Genomic DNA, 27697 nt, shown 5'->3' with positions numbered 1-27697 from the left:
CCCAATGGTCCCATGGTGAAGAAATACCTCCTGGAAAATAACTTGCCATCCAAGTGCCTCCTGGTATTGGACAGTGCTCCTGGTATTGGACAGTGCTCCTGCTCATCCTCCAGGCTTGGAAGACCAATTGTTAGAAGAGTTTAAATTTATCACAGTGAAGTTCTTGCCACTCCTTTCATCAAACCCTTGAACTAACAGATAATTTCAATCATCCGGAAACTACACCAAAGCACTGTTTCAAAGGTGCTTTGAAGTGACCCTGGACACTGAATTGACTCTAATAAGAGAGTTCTGGAAGGATCACTTCAATACCTTTAACTGCTTAAGCCTTATAGAAGGCTTGGCAAGGAATGACTTGCTGGACAGTGAACTCTCATCGAAGAAAAGTGTGGCCAGAATGTTACCTCGAGAAGGATTTTGAAGGATTTGTGGCTGACCCTGATGACCCTATGCCTGTTGTGGAATCTATAGTGTCTTTAGGGAAGTCCATGGGCTTGGATGTGAGTGATGAGGATGTGGAAGAGTTAGAGGACCCCCACAGGGAAGAGCTAACCACTTAACAGCTGCAAGACCTTCAGCAGGAACGGCAACAGACAACAGATGATTAATCAGAGGAGGAAGAGAGAGGGATTAATTTGTCTACTTTAGTGGTTAAGGACATTTTGCAAAGTGGAGTGACATAAAACATTTTGTGGAGAATTATCCTAAGAAAGACATAATCTATGTTTCCAGACAATGCCTTGTTCCATCTTATGCAAATCTTAATGAGATGCCAGAAACAAATGTGTCTGGACAGTTTTGTTGTGTGACAGGGGTCCAATGACTTTCAAGCTGGTCCTAGTGCCAGGGAAAAAACAAAGAGAAGTAACCCCAGATACCAGTAAAAACAAAGAGAAGTCACCCCAGATAGGTCTTTGATACCTGAAGTCCTTCTGGAGGGGGATTTCCCTTCCAAATAATAACCTTTCCTCCTCCACCCTCTCCCCTCCTCCTCCTCCTCTCCACCTTCCATATCCTAACAAGTCTTCCATAAGATAAGAGTGATATTAAATGTTCATTTACCCATTTCATTAGTCATTTACATTTATTTCTCATTGTTGTCTATATGTAAAACTATATTTATTCTCTAAAAAACGTATTTAAAAAAATTATTCTTGGGTGTCTGGAACGCACTAATTGGATTTACATTATTACTTATGGGAATTATTGTTTCGGAGTTTGTATGTTTTGGACTTCATCAGACATTCTAGAACGGATGATGTACAAAATCTAAGGTTCCACTGTAAGCTTAAAAACAAAAACAGCAACCCTTTCTTTTTCTCTTGTACACGACACTTAGTTTGGGAGACTACACGTTTTTCCTTTACTGTAACATATATTGTTCACAAAATAGTAAACCCAATTTTTCTTGTATGCAAAACAATATGATAATTTACAATATTTTATTAAAATGAAAATTCGAAAAACACTATAAAAATACTTTATGCTCTCACTTACCGGTGAGCGCTGCCTATCTTGCTTATAAAGGCAGGACATTTAAAAAATTTAGGCTTTGATGTACACATACCTCGGTTATTGTTTCTCTCTCAGACTTTGTCAGACATTCTAGAATGGATGATGTACAAAATCCCAGGTTCCACTGTACACTTACAAACAAAAAAAGCAACACCTTTTTCCCTCATACACCACACTTACTTCAGGAGGGCTACATGTTTGTCATTTACTGTACAATATATCATATTGTCCACAAAAAAAAAAAACATTTTTCTCATATGCAACACAATATGATAATTTACAAAATCTCATCAAAATAAAAATTCTAATAACACTATAAAAATACTTTCATGCTCTCACTTATCTGTGTGTACAAGACTGGACATTTTAAAAACTCTCTCTCTCTCTCTCTCTCTCTCTCTCTCTCTCCTCTCTCTCTCTCTCTCTCTCTCTCTCTCATCAAACAAATTCAAGGAAGTTCACTGATATCACGGAATGAGTGCATGTGTACGTATGTACCGTATGCACACGATTGCATTTACGTATCTTTAAGTTTGTAAAAATAGAGAATGAAAAAAATGGAATTTTAATAATAAAAAGAAATTTTATTGCATACGAATGTAAGACAATAGATTCAAAACTTCTGCGGTGGCCCCACCATCACTGATGTAGGTGATGTCATCTCCCTCCGCTCTAGGAAGCTACAGGTACAACTGTCCAGGTAACATCAATTCGTTCTGCCCAGCCATCCACCTGTGGGGAGGAGGGAGGGCTTTAATTAATAATTGTTCGGTAAGTATGCCATAAATTTTCATTTTATTATAAAAATTCCATTTTTATTGCAGCCTTACCGAACAATTATACAGCTGATTACCCACTGCAAGGATGGGGGCTGTAGATGTGAGCTTAATTAAAAAATATAATAAGATTCCTGAAAAAAGATCCAAAAGCACTGTTAGTGCCTGTTTTACCTTACCTTACAAGGGAGCTACTGCAGGAGAATACTGCCTCTGGCCAGTACTCATCTTAGGTATTAGAAGGCTTGGAGTATGACCAATGAGTGCCTTTACATGGAGTGGAATATCTTCGTAGTCTTGGCGTTCACCGCTGACTCAACGAAGATACAGAATATTGCCCTTGCCCTGGGCTAAGACCAGAAATATCTAACACGAAAACACAACAACTTCATGCGCTTTCACTCTCAGTAAAGGAAACAATGGATCGTTAGCTTGAGAGTGTGCTTCGACAATTAATTCTTTCAGAAAAAAGGAGATAGCATTTTTTGAGAGAGGGTGACTGACCTCTAATTTTCTCCATTCTGCGGAGGTAATATCTTAACCCTTGAACGCCTAAGGGGTATAATAAAAATCGTCTCCCGTATGCCTAGGGGGTCTCTGAGTGAGCGCTGAAGTGGAAAAAATTTTTTTTTCAAAAAATCACAGCGCGCTTAGTTTTCAAGATTAAAGAGTTCATTTTTGGCTCCTTTTTTTGTCATTGCCTGAAGTTTAGTATGCAACCATCAGAAATGAAAAAAATATCATTATCATATATAAATAATGCAATATATGATAGCACGAAAACAAAATTTCATATATAATTGTATTCAAATTGTATTCGAATCACGCTGTGAGCAAACGGTTAAAGCTAACGAGTTAAATTTGTTTTCGTTGTATTGTACACTAAATTGCAATCATTTTGGTATATAACACATTGTAAAACGATCAAAGCAACACAGAGAAAATATTATCACCAAATGATGCATGAATTTGTAACGCGCGGATGTAAAAGAATTTTTGTTTTCAAAAATTCACCATAAATCTAAATATTTTTCTAGAGACTTCCAATTTGTTTCAAAATGAAGATAAATGATTGAATATTACTATACTGTAAGAGTTTTAGCTTACAATTGCAGTTTTTTAGCATTTCGGGCGAGTTAAAGTTGACTGAATGTCCAATTTTTTTTTATATATTTTTTTTATATGCAAATATTTCAGTTATTTTTTGTTGTATTCTACATGAAATTGCGTACATTTTCATATATAAAACTGTAAGAAACGCCTAATATGAAACGGAGCAAATATTCCGAAAATGCAACGTACGCATTTTGGAGATTTACGGCGGAGAATCCGTGCGCGGAGGGAAGGAAAGTTTTTTTTTTAAATTCATCATAAATATAAATATTGTGCTAGAGACTTCAAATTTGTTTCAAAATGAAGATAAATGACTGAATATTACTAAACTGTAAGAGTTTTAGCTTACAATTGCGTTTTTCAACCATTTCGGTAGAGTCAAAGTTGACCGAACGTGGTTTTTTTTCTATTTATCGTGATTTATATGCAAATATTTCGAAAATAAGAAAAGCTACAACCTTCAATTATTTTTAGTTGTATTCTACATGGAATTGCGCACATTTCCATATATAAAACTTTATGTAATGGCTAATTTAAAATGGTGCAAACATTACGACAATCGCATGTATGATTTTTTCGGAAGAGTTACCGCGCGGACGTAAGGAAAATGTTTTTTTTTTCATAAATTCACCATAAATCGAAATATTGTGCTAGAGACTTCCAATTTGTTGCAAAATGAAGGTAAATGATTGAATATTACTAGAATATAAGAGTTTTAGCTTACAATTGCGTTTTTCGACCATTTCGGTAGAGTCAAAGTTGACCAAAGGTTGAAATTTTGGCACTTATTGTTATTTATATGAAAATATTTCAAAACTGATAAAAGCTACAACCATGGATTGTTTTTAGTTGTATTGTGCATGAAATTGCACACATTTCCATATATAAAACTTTATGTAACGGCTAATTTAAAACGGTGCAAACATCACGACAATCGCACGTATGATTTTTTCGGAAGTTACCGCGCGGACATAAGGAAAAAGTTTTTTTTCATAAATTCACCATAAATCAAAATATTGTGCTAGAGACTTCAAATTTATTGCAAAATGAAGGTAAATGATTGAATATTACTAAAATATAAGAGTTTTAGCTTACAATTGCGTTTTTCTACCATTTCGGTAGAGTCAAAGTTGACCGAAGGTTGAAATTTTGGCACTTATCGTTATTTATATAAAAATATTTCAAAACTGATAAAAGCTACAATCATGAGTATTTTTTAGTTGTATTCTACATGAAAATGCGCACATTTTCATATATAATACTCCATGTAACGGCTAATTTAAAATGGTGCAAAAATTATGTCAAAGTGACGAAATAATTTCTGAGATGTGTCACTGATACTTTTTAGTGCGATAAGAAAGAAATTCGCGCTTGCGCGCCTGCGTAACGATTGTAAACAAAACACCATGATTGGTGAACTCCCAGCATCCCCCAAGGCCCGTGATTCAAAAGTTTTCGGCTGGTAGGCCTATAAGTATTTTTCCGCAAATTTAAAAAAAAAAACTTTTTTATGTATGTAGACGTAAATTACGTCCGATCGGCACCCAAAAGACAATTTATCTCGACATAAAATACGTCCAATTGGCGTTTAAGGGTTAATGCCCACACGGAACATAAGTCTTTCTTTTTCTTCCTGGCCTATCAAATCTGTCAGGTTCTCGAGGACGAAGTTGTGGCCAAGGATTAGAAGGGTTCTCGTTTTTGGCTAGAAAATTGAGCTCCACGGAGCAAACTGCGTCGCCTTGAGAAAATCCCACCTTTTAGTCTATCGTGTGTAGCTCGCTAACTTGTCTAGTTGATGCTAATACAACTAAAAATAGAGTCTACTTGGTGAGGTTCCTCATGGACAAAGAAAGTAATGGCTCAAAGGGAGGGCCCGAAAGCCATTTATGTACTATATCGAGATTTCATGCTATTGAGTCCTTTGACGATTTGGAAGTCTCAAATGATTTAAATCAGAAAGATCACTATATGGTTAGAGGTCTAATCCTCTGTGTTTAAAAACTGAAGCCAGCATCGCTTTGTATCCCTTAATTGTTGGAGGCGTTAAGTGCTTAACATCCCTTAAGAAGAGAAGGAATTCCGCTATTTCGTTCACAGATGTCTCAGAAAAAGAGACTTTAGTTTGTTTACACCATCTTCAAAAAACTCCCCATTTAGACTTGTATAGTCTGTTAGAAGAATTTCTTCTGCAGTTCGCGATAGCTTCTGCAGCCCGTTTCGAAAAACCTTTTGCTCTGACAAGACTCCTGACAGTCTGAATCCTGTTAGTGCCAGAGCGGATAATCCTTGGTAGACATCTCTCCAACGGAAGCAGCCTGGGGAAATCTATGAGCAAGTCGATGAGATCTGGGAACCATTCCTTCCTTGGCCAGAATGAAGTGACTAGTGTCAGTGAAACTTTTTCGTGAAATGACACTTTGTTAGCACCTGTCTTATCAGGCTGAACCGGGGAAATGCGTATGCTTCCAGGCCCGACCAGTCTAGTAGCATTGCATCAACTGACATGCAATAGGGACTGGAGAGCAGAACAGCGGAAGGCGGTTGTTCCTCGAAGTTGCAAAGAGGTCCATCATCAGCTTTCCCCAAAGCTTCTATAGGTCTAGGCAGACCTTGGCATTGAGAGTCCATTCCAACGGCAGTACTTGGTGAATTCGACTTAGATTGTCCGCCAACACGTTCATTTTCCCTTGAAAACATCGAGGGATCAACGAAACCTGATTTTTTCTGCTCACAGAAGCAGATCTTTTGCAAGGTTGTAGAGGGTGAAGGAACGTGTTCCCCCTTGTTTCCTGATGTAGGAAAGCGGTGTGGAATTGTCTCCATGAACTGCTACCACCTGTCCTGTCATGAGATGAGTGAACACATGAAGTCCCAGGTACACTGCCAACAGTTTCTTCACATTGATATGAAAAGAGCGCTGAATTTCCGACCACTTCCCTCAAGTTTCATTCTTCCCCAACAGGGCTCCCCAACCTGCATCGGATGCGTCTGAAAAGAACTGAAGGGTTGGGTGGAGCGGACGAAGCAAAAGACCCTCTACAAGTCTTGGTTTGGTTTTGAAAGCCACCACGCTAGGTCCTCCTTGATTTCATCTGTAATCAAGAATACTGTGGAGTCCGGTTGAGTCTTCCTGCACCATGAAGCCTTCAGGAAGAATTGTAGGGGGCCTCGTGCAGCATACTGAGTTTGACGAACTGTTCTACCGAAGCTAGTGTGCCTGACAGACTGGTCAAACTGTTGCCGGAAAAGGACTTACGGCCCATGAAGCCCTGGACTACTTCCAATAATGGCTGGACTCTCTTCGGTGATAGAAAAGCCCAAAAAACTTAAGAGTTCAGTCATCCTCAGATAGAGAATGCTTTGAGTCTGTATTAGCTGAGATTTCTCCTCGTTTTTAAGAAGACCTAACGAGTGAGTTAATGAAAGAGTCCTCTTCAGATCCTTCATACACTGACTTTCCGAAGAGGAGCGGAGAAGCCAGTCGTCTAGGCAGAGTGACACTGATGCTTAGGAGGTGTAACCACTTCCTCAGGGGAGTCAGCACTCACATAAATACTTACAGTGCCGTCAAGAGGCCGAAGCAAAGAGCTCGAAACTAGTAGATCTTCCCCATGAATACAACCCGAAGGTATTTCTTGGAGTCCTGGTGAATTAAGATGTGGAAGTATGTGTCCTGCATATCCAGGGATACCATCTAATCCCCTTGGTGAAGGGATTTCAACACCGAATGAGTCGTTTCCATATTAAATTTGGTCTTCTGAACAAACATGTTCAGTGTGCTTACATCCAGTATGGGCCTCCAGCCCCCTGATGACTTGGGGACTACAAACACAGTTGTAAAACCCCAGGGATGGTCTGTCGCTTATCGCCTCTATGACTGCCTTCTGCATGAGAGCCTCTATTTCTCAAGTTAAAGCTACAAATTTCTCCAAGCCTGGAGAGTAGGCGGGTAATGCAATGGGAACATTGGATAGAGGCGAAGTGTCTTTGAGAGGAATGGAGTAACCGAACTGGAGAACTTGGATCACCCAGGGCTCTGCCCCTCTGCAACTCCATTCCTCCCAGAAGAGGCTCAGTCTACCCCCTACCAGAGCATGAAGGACTGAAGGATCACTTGGATGATTTGGTGTCGGGTTTGGTCAAGGACTTGGTCGGGTGTCGCAAGTTCGATCGAGGCCTGACGAATGGTCTAGACTTGACCCCTCGAAAGGGTTTCTTCTGCAAGGGCGATTCCGAGGTGGTAGGAGTCACAGTCAAAGGTTTAACTCGCTTAGAAGACTGAGCGAGCAAGTCATTAGTTGACTTCTTTTCTAATGTGGAAAGCAACTTGGCTACTGTCTCTTCGGGGAACAGATGATTCTTGTCGAGAGACGAAACCAAAATGGCGGACTTCTAAGGTGAAGCGACTCCTCTCAAAACAAAAGAACACCAGAGCTTCCTTTTCTTGAGAGTACTGAATGCAAAATGAGAGGCCAGCTCGTTGCAACCATCCCGAACTGATTTGTCTGCACACAACAAAACCCCAAGCCAGTCCGATGCCAGGTCTTCCTGGAGAGTATGGCAGTCCTCTATTTTCGTAGCGAGGGCTCCGATCGTCCAGTCCAAGAAGCTCATAATCTCCAAAATCTTGAAAACATTCTTTACCAAATGATCCAATTCGGGTGACGTAAATATAATTTTTCCTGCTGGAAACGCAGACCTTCTATTTGCGTCTACTAGGCAAGAGAAGTCCCCTGGGAGGGAGCTTCTCCTGTTACGTAAACCTATACCTCTTCTTAATCAGTTTAGACAGAGAATAGGTGAGTCACTTTCCCGAGCTCTCTCTTGATCTTTAACCAGTCTTCTACATCATGACGTGATCGTTTAGCTGCCTTAAAAAGTACGAGCCTCAGGGGAAGGGGATCGAAATTCTTCTTCTCATCAGGAAGATGGAAGTAGGCAACCTGGAAGTGGCTGCTATGAAGTAATCTGGGTACTTGTCCAGAAGATAGCGTAAAAGCTTAGAATAGCACAAAAGCGGAATAGAGTCCGCTTCTAAATCTTCCTTGTCATCCGAATAGATAGGTGACAGGGAGGGTTCTGAATTCGACTCATTGTTCTTCGGCCATTGTTTAATTTCTTTCATCCAGGTCATCAGCTCCTGCAATTGTCGACGGAGAGGAACGAAATTCTCATCTTCCTGAGTTGAAGTCATAGCAACTGGGTTTGTGAACTTCGACATGATCTACACCAGAGGTCTCGCGCCAGTCAAAGTATCTGTCACACGCAAAGTCGAAGGCAAACTTTCAACAGCCTGACGAGTCAAAGATCTTGACGGACTTAGAATTGGCTGTTCCACAACTGAGTTTGAAGTCGGTTGTTGCTGACGTGAGAACCCCAAGGCGAAGTCCATGTAGCTACGCTAAACGACAGGTGAGGATTGTCTACCTCTCTGTTCCTCTTAATAGGGGGTGGAGAGAACACCTCTTCAGTTGAACGTCACTTCAACAGACGTGAGGCTGAAGAATCGGGCCGCTTGCAACGTCTAACCGGCGACAAATCACTTGACTCTGACAACAACTTATTACCAAACGACACACCTTTCCAATGGTGTTTAGCCGAATCCTGCTGGCTCACCACAGGAGTGATGGAGGAAGCAACTGTCTGTGGGCAAACCCCAACAGTCTCCCTTGGACCTCTGGTATGTCTTCCCCGAGGCGGGGGAGGGGGACAGGGACCTTCAGTAGGACAACTGTCGGGACAAACAGCCACCCCCTCCGATTGCATTGCAATGACACTTTTCACTTCACTAGAAGTCTTTTCCAAGAAAGACTACAGATAAACCTAAATGCATAACAGTATTGACTAATACATCAAATTTCTTTTCAAATTTAGACTCGAGGCATAATAAGAGGAGAAGAAGAAGGGATAGGAGCAGGTGCTTCGATAGAAGAAGCAGAAGAAGCTATATATACTAGTCTTACTTTCAGCTCTAAAGCTGCTTTCCTCTTCCTATCCTTAATTACCTTCCCCGGGTGAGAAACAAAAACTTTCGCTGTTGTTCACTCTGATCCTTGCATTCATCACAAGTAGACTCTCTAGAGGACTCAACCCCTACACTTAATGCACTTATTGTGCGAATCATATACTATTGGTTTAACTAACCTAGTTTTGCACCCTCCGGCACAAAACCTAACTACTGATGGACTAGAGTCCGACATGGTGGTAAGACCACAAAATTGCAAAAAAGAAATTCAGCTAACTAGCTTCAATCCCACAAAACACAAAGTTGAATACTTCACCGATATTGGTAAGAAATAATTCCCACCAAATGAAAAAAATGTCTGCAACGACCACCGATGTTCACCAGAAGCCGGCAGAGAATGAATTGATGTTACCTGGTCAGTTGCAACTGTAGCTCCCTCGAGGGAAGGGAGATGACGTCACCTACATCAGCAATGGTGGTGCCACCACGGAAGTTTTGAATCTATTGTCTGCCATTCGTAGGGAACCTACAGCTTTATAATTGTTCGGTAAGACACTGCAATAAAATCCAGTAAAACAGTGTGCATGAAGCTATTGTAGCATAAAATATAAATAAAATAGTGGAGTGTGTGTGTGTTACTGTAACATACAGTAATTGCTATTCTATCAAACATGTAACCAAACTAGCTTCAGGAAGTTCACTGATGCCATCTTAAGAGTGCATGCAAGCATAGGTACATGTTGCTAATTTTTTAGCTTTGCTTGATTTACTGTACTGTACTATTTCATTACAAGTTTAGTTGATTATCACCCATATCATAACAGTATGGAAGAGAACATTGTATCACTGTTGTTATTTTACATCTAATCACAGTAAAAATATTTAAAATGCAAATTTTATATTCAGGCAAGACAACACCAAACAGACAGTAGCAAGTTCACTGACGCCATTGAATGATGTGTAGACAGGATTATGTTATTTTATGGATTGAATAAATAAAAAATTATAAAATACAGTAAAAATATAAACAAGAATACTGTAGCTTAAAATATAAATTAGAAAGTAAAGAAGATGAAGAAGTGTGTGTTAGTGTACTTAGGTTTCAATGTTAACATACCTCAGTTACTGTTCTCTCTCCCTCTCCCCACACTGGCCCTCTCCTCCCATGGTACCCAGCCATCTGAGGTGTGCCCCCCCTCACCCTTGTAAACTTCTCCAGGCCTTTTCCACCTGCCAAAACCCTTTCTATGTCTGAGTGTAAACTGTTTTACTTCATTTTTGTGAGGCTGCGCAGTACTGCAAACCATTGGACAGCAATTTTTTAAAATATTAAAAAACTTATATAGTATGCTGTATACAGTGGATCCCCCATATTCACGGTCTCCAGATTCGCAGACTCACCTATTCGTGGATTTTTCTGTGGAACCTATCTAAAAATTACTCACAGAGAACTCGCCTCTTTGCGTGTTTTTCCGTTGATATTCACTAATTAGTGTATTTTACTAATTTTTTAATATTAATATTGATTAATGCTATAGTATTAAGTTTAATAAGAATGAGTGATATTAAATATTAAAAATAATAATACTCTCTCTCTCTCTCTTGGTATTAGTGCATATGCACAGTGTGTGTGTTTATAGTGTTTTAAAAATGCTAGTAAAGGTAATACTACATCTTTGGAAGACAAAAAATACAAACATAAATTTTGTTGTTGTCAGTGTCTAGTAAAGAGAAATACGTTAATATTTCTGGTGCATGTATGTAATATGTTTATTGATATTATCAATTAATAATAATAAAAATATTATAAAAATAATAAAACTATAATAACAAAATTTGTAGAATAGTATTTTAAATAAATAAAAATAACCTTTTAATTCACTTTTAAGTAAAGATAACTCCTCTCTCTTACTGAGATGAGAGAATTTTATGGTAGATGTATATGTTTATTAATATTTTCAAATACAGTGGACTCCCCGTATTCGCGGACTCACGCATTTGCAGATCTCTCTGGAACATTTCCCCGCATTATTTGTGGAAAATTTGCCTATTCTATGAAAAATATCCACAAATTCCTTTTTTTTTATCAATTTTATCATTAAGTGAACTTTTTGTGATAAAACTTATAAAAAATGATATTGTTATGATACAATAAAGTTTTATGCATACTTACCTGGCAGGTATATATATAGCTTATCCTCTTCACGCACTGGCAGAATTTCAAAACTCGCGGCAACCGCTAGTACACTGGTAGTTCAGGTGATGGCCACCCCGTTCCCGTGGCGCTGGTACTTGGAACTATTCCCGTGGCGCTGGTACTTGGAACTATTCCCGTTTTCCTCAGATTTTCTCTGAACCCTGTCTCCTGAGGGGAGGAGGGTGGGAATTTAATTATATATACCTGCCAGGTAAGTATGCATAAAACTTTATTGTATCATAACAATATCATTTTTATGCATGACACTTACCTGGCAGGTATATATATAGCTGATTGACACATTTGGAGGTGGGTCACAAACAGCAACATCGTCATAATTCAAAAATTAACTAATTTTTAAAATTATTTATTAAGTTCCTTACCTGCTAAGGTAGCTGACTTCGTAGGTCCTGCCTCTTAGCCTGCTAAACCTTAGTAGCTCTCAACTAGGATGTGACCTGTTTGTTGAGAAAGCTAACAACAAGGGTCTGACAACTGGACATGACCAATCTGCTGACAGAGAACCCTAGCCCTCATTTACCACGGGCATTCATGCTAGGAAAGTTAGTCACCTGAACCACACACACATACAATAATAAACACTACACGAAAAAACTGAGCTGGTATTAACCTTCTCAGACAACCATAAAAAACACTATAACCTAATTAAAATAAAAACCTAGCATGTTATTAGGTTATGGGGTGGAAACTCCTTTGCCCAGTACTGTACCTGAGGATACGTACGGGCCTAACGTTTGACAATTATCAAAAGTTGTCTTCACGTCTCTAAGGTAATGAGAGGCAAACACAGAGTTTGTCCTCCAAAACGTCGAATCTATAATGTCCTTGAGGGCTAAATTTTTCCTGAATGCTAAGGACGTAGCTACTGCTCTCACCTCATGAGCTTTAACCTTAATCAAGCCGAAGCATTCTTCCTGACAAAGTAAATGAGCTTCTTTAATGACTTCTCTTACAAAGAAAGCCATCGCATTTTTAGACATAGGTCTAGTAGGATCTTTAACAGAGCACCACAGAGAACATGAAGTCCCCCTAATGCTTCTTGTCCTTTCTACGTAAAACCGTAAGGCTCTTACTGGGCAAAGAACCCTTTCTTGTTCTTGACCTACTAGATCAGCCAGTCCTTCAATCTCAAATGATCTTGGCCACAGATGCGAAGGATTCTCATTCTTTGCTAAGAACTCCTGTTGAAAAGAACAAACTGCTTTGTTGTGCTTCCAACCTACTTGCTTGTCAATAGCTTGCAGCTCGCTAATCCTTTTAGCTGTAGCTAAGGCTACTAAGAAAATAGTCTTCTTCGTTAGCTCTCGCAAAGACGAACTGCCCATAGGTTCAAACCTATCCGTTCCCAAGAACTTGAGAACGACATCCAAATTCCAAGAAGGAGTTCTGCAAAGTCGATCCTTCTTTGTATTAAAAGATCTGAGAAGATCTCTAAGATCTGCGTCGTTGGACAGATCTAAACCTCTGTGTCTAAACACTGCGGACAACATACACTTATAACCTTTAATTGTCTGATTAGCCAAACCCAGTTCCTTCTTCAGATACAGAAGGAAATCTGCAATTTGCGTCACAGAGGTACTGGATGAAGAAATCTTCCGATTCTTACACCATTTACGGAAGTTATCCCACTTCGACTGGTACACTTTGATAGTTGATGGCCTTCGTGCTCTTGCAACTGCCTTCGCTGCTTCTCTAGAAAACCCCTCGCTCTGACAAGTCTTTCGATAGTCTGAACGCAGTCAGACCCAGAGCGAGGGTGTTCTTGTGGAACTTGTCGAAGTGGGGTTGTTTGAGAAGATCTACTCTCGTGGGGTAGACTTCTCGGAGAATCCACTGTCCATTCCAGTACCTCTGTGAACCACGTTTGGGCCGGCCAGTATGGGGCTATCAGAGTCAGCCTTGTTCCTCGACTTTCTCTGAATTTTTTCATTACCCTTCCTAAAATCTTGAACGGGGGAAATGCGTACGCATCTAGACCCGTCCAATCTAGTAGGAAGGCATCGACTGCGACTGCAAGAGGGTCCGGGATTGGAGAACAATAGTTCGGTAACCTCTTCGTCACTGCGGTAGCGAAAAGATCCACTACTGGTGTACCCCAGAACTTCCACAGTCTCTGGCATACTTGAAGATGCAACATCCACTCCGTGGAAAGCACTTGTCCTTCCCTGCTCAACAGGTCCGCTCTGACGTTCTTCTCTCCTTGAATGAACCTGGTGAGCAGGGTGACATTTTCTCTCTGCGACCACAGAAGAATCTCCTTCGCCAAGTTGCAAAGGGACAACGAGTGGGTTCCTCCTTGTTTTCGTATATATGCCAGAGCTGTGGTATTGTCCGCGTTGATCTGCACCACTTTGCCGCTGATCCACGGTCTGAACGCTTTCAGAGCCAAGAAGATCGCCATCAGTTCCTTCCTGTTTATGTGCCATGCCTTCTCTTCTTCTTTCCAAAGGCCTGACTCCTCCCGAGGGCCCAGCGTCGCTCCCCAGCCTGCGTCTGACGCGTCGGAAAATAATATCCGGTCTGGGTTCCTCTGCTGGAGTGACGTACCCTCTGACAACCTCCCCGGAACTAGCCACCACTTTAATTCCTCCTTTATCTTTGAAGGAATTGGAAACCGGAAGGAATCTGGTTGCGATCTTCTTGGCCAGACTTCGTTCAAAAAGAACTGTAAGGGCCTCATGTGAAGTCTCCCTAGGGAAATGAACCGCTCTAACGAAGAGTGTGTCCCCAGCAGGCTCATCCACTCTCTCGCCGAGCATTGGTCTTTCAATAGGAATTCTTGCACTTTCCGCAGGCACATGTTCTGCCTTTCGGGTGACGGAAAAGCCCGAAAAGTCACTGAGGATATCAGAATCCCCAAATAAACTAGCTCCTGAGAGGGGATCAACCGTGACTTTTTCAGGTTTACCATCAGACCCAGCTGCTGAGTTAACTCCAATGTGATGTTCGTATCCTCCAGACATTGCTGTTTTGATTGTGCTCTTATGAGCCAATCGTTGAGGTAGAGAGAGACTCTGACTCCTAACAAATGAAGCCACTTCGCCGCATTCGACATCATTCTTGTAAAAATTTGAGGAGCCGTGCACAGACCGAAGCAAAGGGCTTTGAATTGATAAATCCTGTCCTGGATCACGAATCTCAAATATTTCCTGGACCTGGGATGAATCGGAATATGGAAGTACGCATCCTGAAGGTCCAGCGTTACCATCCAGTCCTCTGGTCGTACCGCTGCCAGCACTGAATCGTTCGTCTCCATCGTAAACTTAGTCTTTTCTACGAACAAGTTTAGCTGACTTACGTCCAGTACTGGCCTCCAACCTCCTGATGACTTCGGTACTAGAAACAGACGGTTTGTAAACCTGGGGATTCGTGATCCAGAACCGGTTCTATGGCCCCCTTTTCTAACATGCTGACAACTTGATGCCAAAGAGCCTCTCTCTTCTCTAAATCGATGTAATGAGCCCCTAGGGCTCTCGGAGCTGTAGCGAGAGGTGGTTTCTTGAGAAAGGGGATCTTGTATCCTTCCTTCGCTACCTTTACAGACCAAGGATCCGCTCCTTTGCTTTGCCAGACTTCCCAGAAGTCTAAAAGTCTGGCCCCCACACAAGTCTGGAGGACTTCTGACTCATTGCTTGGTTGAGGTTTTCGAACCTCTTTTGGCTGGAACTCTTTTCCCTCTAAATGCTGGTCGGGAAAAAGTCCTACCCCGAAAGGGCTGCTGTGATGTTCTTGTATCCTTCGGAGTCTTCTTCATTACATTAGAAGGTAAATACTTCCTTACAGAAGACGTTAGTAGATCCTGAGTAGCCTTCTGAGTGAGGGAGAGCGAGATGTCATTAATGATATCCTGAGGGAAGAGCTGTCCTGAAAGAGGAGAGAACATCAACTCCGACTTTTGCGCGTTCGAGACTCCTTTAGCAGCGAACGAGCACAAAAGATGTCTTTTCTTCAAAACGCCTGCTGTAAAAAGTGAAGCCAATTCATTAGCTCCATCTCTCAAGGCTTTATCCATACAGGACATGATACTTCTCGGTAACTCGGATTCTGACGAATCTTCCATCTCCGAAGTCCGCGCCAGGGCCCCCAACGACCAGTCAAGAAAATTAAAAACCTCAAAAGTCCGATAGATACCTTTGAGTAAATGGTCGAACTCTGACGAAGTCCACCACACTGGCTGAATGTAAAGCATGTCTACGGGAGCTGTCCACTATGTTGGAAAAGTCTCCCTGGGAGGAGGCAGGAACTCCCAGGCCAAGACTTTCCCCCGTAGCATACCAAACGCCAGACTTAGAAGCCAACTTGGCCGGAGGAAAAGCAAAAGAAGTCTTCCCCGACTCTCCTCTTCTATCCTTCAACCGACCATTTAACGCGTTTGAAGGGATTTCTTTCTAGGCCGAAATTAGACAAAGTCATTTTCAAAAAAGACGATTTCTGGTTTGTCTTTCGTCTCAAAAATTGAGACAAAGGCGATGGCGGGCCTGAAGGTTGAAAATCTCCTTCAAACAAAGAAAGAAGGCACTCTGTTAGTCTCTTGTAGTCCGAGGAAGGAGCTTCCACATTCTTGTCCTCTTCCGCACTCTCCACAAATTCTTCCTCCTGCGAAGAAATATCTTGAAAACCAAGATCCTGATGACTCTCCAAAGCGGGATCCTTATGCAGAGCCTGCTTAGAGAGCGAATGCAGAGCTGTCTCCTTGTAAAACTCCTCTCTTCCTTGTCGAGAAAAAGTTTCCACTTGCTGCCGCCTGCGTCCTGCGTCCTCCTGAACATATGCGTCCACCATGCGTCCATCACTCTTCCTCTTGCGTCCTGCGTCCTGCACTGCCTCGTCCTTCTTAAGGGATGCACTGCGTCCTGGCTTGCGCTGCACGTCCTGCGTCCTCTTGGAGGACTTAACCGGGAGAGACGAGTCCTTACGTCTAACCGAAGGTTGTTCGGGCTTCTCCCACGATTGGACAATCACTGCTAATCTCTCCTGCATGTCCCGCAGAACTTCCTTCGTCTCCGCTTCCTTACGAGACTCCTGATGATGAGGAGATCGAGGACGCACCGGGCTAACACGGAGAGGCAAGCGAACCTGCGGTCTACACAGTGGAGTTCCTCTAACCGGAGAAACACCTCTCACCGCACCGCTAGTTACTTCCAACTGACGAGAAATCCTCTTCCTTTTGATAGGGATAACTTCTTCATCCTCCGATGAAAAAATCTCAGGGCTACTCCACCCTTCTTGATCAACAGCCCTTTCATCCTGTGATGAGGACGGAAAGTATGACCTCTTGAGAGGACGTGATACTCCTTCCTGACGCCGAACTATCCGATGAATAACGGCACTTCCCAGTATCGCCTTTTCCATGGCGTGCTGCTGCAGCCTGGGAAGCAACAGGACTGCCTGAAGGGACGACTGATCACTAGTAAACCCCTCTCGCCTCCCTTCGACTGTCGACATGCCTTCTCCCTTGGGTCTGGGAGCTTGACAGAGGTCTCGGTCTAGGAGCACGAGAGGGACGATCAGGCGCCCCCTCCACAACACTGTCACTAAACACTTCCACTTTGTCTGTTAATCATTTAATTTGATCTCCCGTGGACGCAAGGGCAGCGAACACTTTCACAATTTGTGGATCAGTAGTATCCTCAGATACAGCAACGGGCGCAGGAGAAACCTGAGGGGAAGGTGCTACGTCTACATGTGAATGAGCTGGAGAAGACACATGCAAAGATTCATTCAAAGGCTTACTCGAAGACCCCGATCTCTCACTCCTAGAGACAGATCTTCTAACCCGATCTTTTTCTAATCTCTCAACATACTTCATAAGAGCCTTCCACTCTTTCTCATTCAGACACTGACATTCATTGCACCTATTGTCCCACGTACATACAAAACTCCCGGACCACTTCTTACAAATAGTATGTGGATCTACCGATGATTTCGGCAGTCTCACCTTACACCCTTCTTTCACACAAACTCTAAACATACTTCCTGAATCAGACATACTAAATCAAAATCCAAACCAAATGCGATTGCCACGCTAACTTCGTGAATACGATACCAATATCCAAAAAGTCAGTCAACGAGCAGGAAATTCTATCAGAGAACCAACAACGATGTTGCCGGTTCGGCTGGCAGAGAAAATCTGAGGAAAACGGGAATAGTTCCAAGTACCAGCGCCACGGGAACGGGGTGGCCATCACCTGAACTACCAGTGTACTAGCGGTTGCCGCGAGTTTTGAAATTCTGCCAGTGCGTCAAGAGGATAAGCTATATATATACCTGCCAGGTAAGTGTCATGCATAAAAACCAGGTATACAAATTTTTAGTGTGTTTTTCTTGAGTTTTAACTAACAAAATATAACAATTTGTTGAAAATTGAATTTTTCCTAACTATACAAACCTGAGGTCCTTTAACAATAGGAATGTAACTTACGGCAGCTGGAACCAGTCATAAGCTTCGAACAAGGGAGTTTGGACGTTAACTGCTTGTCCGACAGTCAGCGCACCGCGCGACTGGGAGGTGAAGATTCACTTTGCTTTAGGCCCAGAAAAACAGAGTGAGGGGTGGCATGAGGTGTGACTATGTGTAAAGGACCTCAGGTTTGTATAGTTAGGAAAAATACAATTTTTGACAAATTGTTATTTGTTCCGATACGTAATACAAACCATCGGTCCTTTAACAATAGGAAGACTCACTTCTTGGTGGGTGGAATCTGAGTCAATGAACAGACTGGTGTTCGTCCAACCTGGTTCCCTCCCTGGTCATAAGAGCAGAGGGAGGGATCCTAGCCTCTGCCCAATGATCGGGGTATGTACCGCAGGATCAATGGTCAGACCTCTGGACCCAAGTAATAAGAGGGAGGCCAGCGTACCTCTTAAAACTAGCAAGCAAGAACTTGTTCCTATTGCAAAAGGCAATATGAAGTCATGGGTTTGTCTCTTGTTGGCTTCCACTCACCCCCCCCCCCTTGTTGGGGAAAGTGGTGGATCGGAGAGGAAGACCTGATGCTCCCCCCGTCATGGCTCCGGTCCCGAGTGTCAGAGGAACTGCTGCTGGTCCCCCTACCCGCCCGGTCCCGGTGGAAGCAGCGGTCAGGGGACTGGCAGAGTCCGCTGTGGCAGTGGGAGCGGGGCCTGTCCTCACGGCACGTTGAGCCGCTGGCCAGTTCCGGCGACCTAGGGGACCTCTTCCTTGTCTCAACCTGCGGCTGGTCTGGGACCGTCGCGTCAACTCTGGGAACCCACGTATCGCTACGAGAGCGATCGCTGGCCTGGCGGGAGTCACCTGAGCAACTCTCACCTGTCTTCCGCTCCGTGCCTCGGTCCTAGCACCGAGCGAACTCGGAAGCCTGGACTTTGGCTGCATGGTCACCCGCGGGCGACCGCACACTCGGTACCTCTCGCGAACGAGAGGCCGAGACGGAACCTGATGCAGCGGCAGAGCCCCCAGGCACCAGGTGAGGAAGTACCGGTGTTAGCCGGTACCCCTCTGGTCCCCGTTTCTTCTTCCTTGTGGAAGAAGAGACGGGCCCCGCTCCCGAAGGAGCAGGAGGACCAGCAGAAGACCCCCCGTCCCACCGGAGTGAGACGGGCCCTTAGAAGTTCCCGAAGGAGACTTCTTAGGGGGGGAGGAGACAGCCTTCTTCTTCGGCCGTGAAGCCTTGGAAGCCGAAGGGGAAGAGCGGCAACAGACGACGACGAAGAAGATGATGAAGACGACGACACCTTCCTCCTCTTCCTCTTCTTCTTCATCAGCTTCCTCAGGACAGTCGTCAGGTCCTCCATCCAGGACAGAGCCGGGGCAATTGCCGAAGCAACACAGCCCCACTGCACCTGTCTGGAAGGACCTGCGACTGGAGCAGCAACACCACAGGCAGGAACGACGTCGGCAGGGGCTGGTCCAGGTACGGCAGGTACATCAGGTACGGCAGGAACGGCAGGTACAGCAGGAGGCGGGGCAGCGGCCAGCGACCTCCTGGGTACTGGTGGCAGGTCCAGGGGCAAGCTCTTGGGGCACCGGAAGTCGGGGGCTGAGGCGAGAGCGACGAACCCAGGCGGCGGTGTTACGACCCTCCTCGGAACGCTAGGAAACGGGGTCTGCACTGCAGCTGAAGGGGTCACTGTTGTAATATGCTGCATATAAACCAGGTGAGGAGGGGCGGCATACCCTGGGGTCGATACGGTGGTGGTGGTGGTGGTTACCGGACCATGCGTAACCGGAGCAGAGCCACTCGCCAGGTGATGCAACAGGCCCCCGGATACTCGGTGTCCCCTGGAGACCCAGCGAGCACCACACCTGGCCGAGGTCGTCACCCGCTGCAGTCGCACCTGAGGAGGCAAAAGTCGGGTTAGTAGGAGGGGTTCCCCCTCACCCGGGGGGGACAAGTCCCACCCCGAGCGAACGGGAGACCCCGAGTACAATTGGATGTCGGGGTACCTCGCTTCCTCCTCCACGCTCAACGGATCGGGTGAAGAGGAGGAGCGAGAAACCCCCCAAAGGGGAAGGAGCCATACGCGGGAGCTGAGATGGAGGGAGGAAAGAAGACGACGTGTCCGTGACCAGGGGAGTAGCCGGAGAACTTTCCGATGACTCCCTGGCAGGCTTACGTCACTTTCTCCTCCCCTCAAAGCGCGCCCACAGCTCCTCCGACCACAAAACACAAATATCACAGGGCTCGGCGCGAGAGCATTCGTGCCCCTGACACCGAACACACAATTCATGAGGATCAACCTCCAAGAAGGAGCGGAAGCCCCCACACTTACGGCCCTCCACACCAGGGCAAATCCTGCGGCTGATGAGGGGGCGTGGGGAACTCTCCAGCTCACAAGAATCCATAATACTGGTAATAAAATACAAAAGCACAAGTACTTACAGTATTTTACACATTCACACAAGAATAGCAAACCAAGATTGAAGAAACAAAGCATACGACGAAAGGCGGGCAGAGAGAAGTGGAGAACACGTCTGTCACCCCACGCGGCCGAAAGCAAAGCGAATCTTCACTTCCCAGACAAGCAGTTAACTACCGAACTCCCTTGTTCGAAGCTTACGACCGGTTCCAGCTGCCGTAAGTTACATTCATATTGTTAAAGGACCGATGGTTTGTATTACGTATCGGAACAAAGGAGGTTTAAAGCATTTTTATAGGGGTTCCAACTATTCGTGGGTTTTAACTATTTACGGGGGGACTGGTACGCATCCCCCGCGAATATGGGGGGACCACTGTAGTAATAATAATATAATAATAATAATAATAATAATAAAATAAAAATAATAAGATAACTGTAATTACAAATAAAAATTGTTTTCCTCATCTTTCTTTCTACCTCCAGAGAAGCTCACAAAGTCCAGAGCTGCCAAATATGTCAAGTAATGTAACAGTAGGGGAGTGTTGCCGCCTGATTGGTCTATGATTTTAATGATTTTTATCCAATTTCTTATGTATGTAACAAGTTTATTAATATTTTCAAATCATAATATAATTGTAATTGCAAAATTTATGTGATAGTATTAAAAAAATACAATAATCTTTCCATTTCATTAAAAAATGTATGTGATAGTATTAAAAAAATTCAATCATCTTTCCATTTCACTCTTTTAAATAAGGGACAGTTGACTCTCTCTCGCTCTCTCTCTCTCTCTCTCTCTCTCTCTCTCTCTCTCTCTCTCTCTCATGTCACAGTGGTAACTCTCTCTCTCTCTTAGCTGGAAGTGTTAGAAGTACATATGTATGTACATATATATCTTTAAGGGTACTAATGTTTAAGATGACTTTGAAATAATATTAATAATCTCAAAGATTAAAACATTGTAATAAGATAGCTTAAAATGTAGGTACTTTACTTCCAGAGCATCAAAGTATACTTACTGCTAACCTAACAGCAGGTATAGGCCCAGTTCCCATGACAGAAGGCTCAACACCTGACTGAGCCCATGTAACTACAGTAGCTAGTGGCTGAATTTCCCTGCGTTTGGCCTCCATTTCGCTGGCAAGCAGTAATGCAGCTGCTCCATCGTTGATACCAGATGCATTTCCAGCTGTCACGGTGCCAGTTCCATCCTGAAACACAAAATTCAATTTAAATGACAGGTACAAAAGTCAGGAAAGGAATTTTACCATGAGGAAAATATTTTGAAACTATTGGCATAAGTTTTCAATGAAAGATATCCCAGTTGAAAGCAAAACTTTTCATAAAATTATTGAGTTTGTTAAAGAATGAAGCAAGCTTCAAAAGGTACTAATGATGATCAACACTAAAGGTTAACAAGTATTTAAATAAGAAGATTGGAATATACAGTAATTAGTTAACATGCCATACACAATAAAAAAGCTACTCTACTGATCTACAACACTGTTAAAAATTACAAATGTTAAATACTCAACAGTAAATCCAAGGCTAAAAATATCTATACAGCTGCCTTAAGCTCTATTTTCCAACCTTAGGTAGTTATAAAACAGTGAACTAAATCTGTAGAAAATATGAAACAACTAATACCTGACAATGATTTTGCAAGAACCAAGGAAATGATGGAAATTGTATTAAAGATGAGCAACACTATTTCCCAATTTAAGAACTTCTTTTACCATATAATTTATTACTGAGCAGTTTAATGCTAATGGACTGTATTTCTAAACTCCCACAGTTTGTCTGGTGGATTTGGACATCCATGAAAAGGACAACTAACTGGGAAAAATAAAGAAAATGATGAAAGCCAAAGCAATGCAATCGAAAATAAAGGAGACATTGAAAAAGAGCCTTCAATACTATCTACAATGATGAACAATTCAAAAAGCAGTTACTGCATCTCTTCATTCTTTAATACATCTTGCATCACTGTGGGTTCTAGAAAAGCATGAGTCTTCTCTTCTTGACAAAAAATGTTGAATAAGCAGTCAGAGAAGTTGGATGTTTGTGCATTCGCTCCTGCTTCGTCCTCATAATTTTTGTACGCTATGTTTTGCACTCCTGCACACTTAATGATTCAACATGACTAAGGAATCCTTGTTGTGAAGAGAATAGGACTGTTACATTATGGATAAGCAGAAGGTCTATGACATCAATAGGCAAAGAAATTGGCATCTCAAAAATTATTTTTAATGTGGTGCCAGTGTACCAACAAGACTGACCTGGAAACATCACTGCAACATAAAAATGGAACCTCAGTTTTTGTACGCCCTGGTTTTCATACGATTCGGTTTTTATACACTTTTTCTGATGAAATTTTGTCTCAGGTTTTGTACGTATCCTTGTATTTCGTACACTCGGAAACGCTCCTTCAAGGACCCACCGCATGGCCAGGCCATGTACCGTGTACCCTATCAAAGTATCCTGTGTGGTCTCTTGACCTATTCTACTTTAGTGTTCATTGTTTTATGCTTTTTATGCTTTTTTTTATTCAAGGGCAACTCCTAAATAAGCCATCATGGGGCCAAAGAAAGTTGCAAGTGCTAGCCCTTCTGTAAAAAAAGACGAGATATACAATAGAATTTAAAAAAGAACTCGTAGCAAAGTGTTGCAGGATGTTGCATGTCAATCTCAGTGCGAAAATACCTACAAGCAATGCTGTTAGTGAATTTAGGGCCAGTAGTGGCTGGTTTGAAAAATTCAGAAAACAAATGGGCATACATAATGTGCCTACTTCAGGGATTAAGGGCATGTTTGCAAAGTAGAGTGATGTAAGAAATTTTGTAGAGAATTATCATTCCAACAGTGAAGTTGTAATCCGTATCTCCAACATGTTTAATGACAATGCCGTGTTCAACTTTAGGAAAATCTTAAAGAGATGCCAGAAACAAATGTCTCTGGACAGTTTTGTTGTGCAATTGGGTTCAGTAACTCTCAAGCTGGTCCTAATGCCAGTAAAAAATGAAGAAGGGAAGTAACCTCAGATAGTGCCAGTAAAAAATGAAGAGAAGTAACCCCAGCTAGGTCCTTGATACCTGAAGTCCTTCTGGAAAGAGATTCCCCTTCCAAACAATAACCTCTCCTCCTTCTCCCTGTCTTCCATACGCTAACATGTGTTTTCCACAATGTTCATTTCATTAGTCATTTATATTCATTTCTCACTGTTTTCCGTATTTAAAAAATGACAAATTTTTGAAGACAATTTGTAGTTTTCATAGCTACAAACCTGAGGTCTTAACAATTGGATAATTTTCTAGCACCAGCTAGATCAGGTTAAATCGCAGATGAAAAGCAAGGAATCTTGCGAGATCTGGCAACATGTGCGTGTAACGGGTAAAAAGTGGTCAAGGACCACGCACCCATGCCACAGCATTCAGTCTTTCCCAACCCAGGATGTCTTTAGGAAACAGAGGTGTGGCTAGAGGTGCTAGAGGTGGGCAGTACAACATTAAGACCTCAAGGTTTGTAGCTATGAAAAGTACAAATTGTCTTATAAAATTTGTCATTTGTTCATACATGAACAAACCTTCGGTCTAAACAATAGGATAGACATACTTGGAGGGAGGTACAGACATCCTAAACTGGCTGGGGGCCTAACCACCAGTCCAGCTCCAATAGAAATATCTACCGGAGAGGGACTGATGCCCGTGAGAAGCTAGATACATTGATATCCAACGACTCAGTCACTGAGCGACGTACAATGATATATGGGATGAATCATTGTATGTATAGGGAACTAAAGAGAAACTTTGACTGTCCAATAACAAACCAAAGCACCAGGGTTCGTTACCACTCCCTACTCCCCCTTGCCAAGGAGTGGATTATATGCTACCGAATAGAGGGTTGGTTATTTGCATACCAAGTGACCAAACTATCAGTATGACTACCTTACTTACCTGCATCAGACCAGTCCAGTGAATGACGTGTCTATTCCTCAACCCGCCCGAAGGAAGAAGGAAAGGTACAAGAAAAAGAAAGAGACCAGCAAACTCACTCATTTTCTCATCTACACAATTATCTTAGGTAAGATACAAATGTGCCCTGTTAAGGGCAATGATGCGTTACACAATCTGTTGGGCAGCCACCACAGGACCCAGGGAAAACGTGTCCATAGATCTGTGGGCAACATCCCTAAGATAGAAATAGGTGAACGTGGACTGGCGTAACCAAGTACCAGCGCTCAGCATTCTATCAACAGCCAAATTCTTCTTGAAAGCCAGAGAGGGACCAATACCCCTAACGTCATGTGCTCTAGCCTGCACAGACAGGGTGGCGGAATCAAGAGTCAAGTATGCCTGTCTGATGGCTTCCTGCATCCATAAAGAGATTGTATTCTTGGACACCTCTTTCCTCGTATGCCCCATGCTAACAAAAAGCCTACAACAGCCTGGCCTAAGGTGGCGTGTCCTTTTAAGGTAGCAATGCCTAACCCTGACAGGACATAACAAAAGCTCTTGAGAATCACCGCCCACAAAGTCATTCAATGATAGAATGGAAAAGGAGGTGAACCTATCATTGTGCACCGAAGGATTCTGGGTCAGCCACAAATTCCGGGACAAATTCGAAGGACACTGACCCCCAACCCCTGGTGTGCTTCAAATCATAGCTCAGACCGTGCAGTTCCCCACTCTCTTCATAGACGCCAAGGCCAGGAGGAAAACCGTTCTGAGTGTCAAGTCCCTGTCTGACAAATGACACAAAGGCTCATATGGAGCTTTAGTGAAACTTCTCAGGACCAAGGAAACATTCCACGTCAGGGGCTTGAGCTCTCTAGGAGAACTCGATTGCTCAAACCCTTTAACTAGCAAGGAAAGTTCCCAGGTTGAGGAGACGTCGATACCTTTAAGATGTAACACTAAACTCAGGGCCGCCCTGTAGCCTCTAATGGCAGAAACAGACAAACCTTTCTCATCTCTGAGGAGGGTCAAAAAGTCTGCTATGTGCTGAATAGAGGTTCCGAGTGGAGAAAAACCCCATTTACGATGGCAATCACAGTAAATCCCCCATTTGCCTCGGTAAACTACAGAGGTCGACCTTCTGAGACTGCTGGACATATGCCCTGCTGTCATCTGAGAAAAGCCTCTTGCTCGGAGGAGATACTTGATAGCCTCCAACCGTGAAGAGACAGAGATTCTACTGACTGTTAGAAACTTTCTACATGTGGCTGACACAGTAGATGCTGCCACGGGGGAATTTCATTTGGTACCTCTGATAACAATGAGAGCAGATCCAGAAACCATTCCGCTTGCGGCCTTGGAAGGGGTACCAAAGTCATCCTGAGACTCTGTGAACTCATCAACCTGTTCAGGACTTGACGGATCTAACAAAAGGGAGGTTGTCCCAGGGATGTTGGAATACGTCCTCCGCTAACGCCAGAGGATCCGGAACCACCAAACAGAATATCTCCAGTTTCCTGTTGAACTGAGTCGCAAAAAGGTCCAAGCATGGGTCTCCCCCAAACCTGGAAGAGCTTGTCTGCTACCACCTGATGAAGGGACCATTTTGTGCCTAGGATCTGATACTGACGACTGAGCTTCTTGTCTGCAACCACATTCCGTTTGCCTGGGATATAGTACCTGGCTGAGAGCTCTACCGAACTGCTGACCGCCAACTGATGAACCTCGACGTTCAAGGCCTGAAGCTGACGTGAAACCAGGTCCCCCTGCTTGTTCATGTAAGCGACCACCGTGGTGTTGTCCGACATGAGAAAAACAGAATGACCCTCTACTTTCTCCCGAAATTCCTTCAGACCCAGAAAGGCTGCCTTTAACTCTAAGACATTGATATGCTGCTGCTTGTCCTCCAAACTCCAAACACTCAAGGCAATGAGGCCGCCTAAATTAGGCCCCCAACCTGCGAGAGAGGCATCTGAAAACAGAAGGAAGTCCAGGGGAAGAGAATGCAGAGGAACACTCTTCAAGAGATTTCGGTCGTCCAACCACCAACGATGGTTTTCTCTCGCTTCTAGAGACAGAGAAACCCTTATTAGGGGCGAGTCCCCAGCTGGAGACCAACAAATCTCCAGAGAAGACAAAATTCCCAGAAGAACCTGCCACTGATGCGCCGACTGATGTGGTTGCGACAGGAAGTTGCACGCCACTACACGCAACTTCTCCAACTTCTAATCTGACGGGAAAACCCTTGACACTGCCGTATTGATGACCATGCCCAGATAGAGGATCCTTTGACTTGGTACGAGGTTTGACTTCTCTTGGTTCACCACGATGCCCAGTTCCAGACAAAACTGAAACAGACAATCTCTGTCCTGCAGCAGCTTCTCCCTGGAACCTGCCAAGACCAACCAATCATCGAGGTACCTCAGCAAACAGATCCCCTGACCATGGGCCCAACTTGAGACAAGAGAGAATAGCCTTGTGAACACCTGAGGGGCTGTGGTCAGTCTGAAGCACAGGACTTTGAACTCGAATATCTTGTCTCTGAGAGAGAAGCAAAGGAAGTTCCTGGACGCCAGATAAACAGGGATCTGGAAATATGCGTCCTTCAAATCCATCGACAGCCTGAAGCCGCTTTCACTCACAGCTACCAACAATGATTGTAGGTTCTCCATCTTGAACCTCATTTTCCCGATGAAATGATTCAAGATGGATAAGTCAATTACAGGCCTCCAACCTCCCGACGCCTTGGGCACCAAGATGTAACTAAAACCCCGGAGACGGACGCACCACTTCCTCTATCACCTATCACATCCTCGTCCAGCATCTTCTGCACTTCCTCCTGGAGAGCCAAGAACTTCCGAGAATCTGGGGGATACACCCTCCTGAGCAGAGGCCTGTCCAAGAGCAGGGGAGAGAAGTTGAATGGCAGTAGATACCCCACTTGACGGACATCTACTGCCAACTTCTCCGCCCCATAACTCTGCCACTTGACCCACTGGCCTGCCAGGCAGCCCCCCACCTGTGGCACAGGAGAAGGAGAGGCACCTAACCTACCGATGACCCCCTTTACCTCTGTCCCTAGGACCCTTCTCGACTTAAAAGAGTGGGATCGAAAGAGATGTTGGACCTCTGACCTAGACTGGGACGAACGGGAAGGCCCTGCTGAAACTGAACTCCTTGATGGCCTACCAGGTGACGATCTTCGTGACTGCTGCTGGGCAGGGGGAGGAGGAGGAGCTGGACGTCACCGAGGACAAGACTCTGACTTTGACGCAGCCTGGTGCACTGTCTGTGTCAGCCCAGCATCAGTCTATCG

At 43.7% G+C, this 27697-nt stretch overlaps 1 protein-coding gene across 1 annotated transcript in view; it reads right to left on the bottom strand.

The window, feature by feature from the left end:
• Positions 1-27697, bottom strand: part of LOC135216329 (acetyl-CoA acetyltransferase, cytosolic-like) — a 99105-nt gene that overhangs the window by 18789 nt on the left and 52619 nt on the right. Inside the window, exon 5 of the mRNA XM_064251518.1 lies at positions 21448-21639. Within this exon, the coding sequence (XP_064107588.1) occupies positions 21448-21639 (192 nt within the window). The remainder of the gene's footprint in view (positions 1-21447; positions 21640-27697) is intronic.

This window comes from Macrobrachium nipponense, chromosome 19 (assembly GCF_015104395.2).
Source record: "Macrobrachium nipponense isolate FS-2020 chromosome 19, ASM1510439v2, whole genome shotgun sequence".
Taxonomy (NCBI): domain Eukaryota; kingdom Metazoa; phylum Arthropoda; class Malacostraca; order Decapoda; family Palaemonidae; genus Macrobrachium; species Macrobrachium nipponense.
The sequence above is the reverse complement of the archived record's forward strand: the minus strand, read 5'-3'. Positions and strand labels throughout refer to the sequence as shown.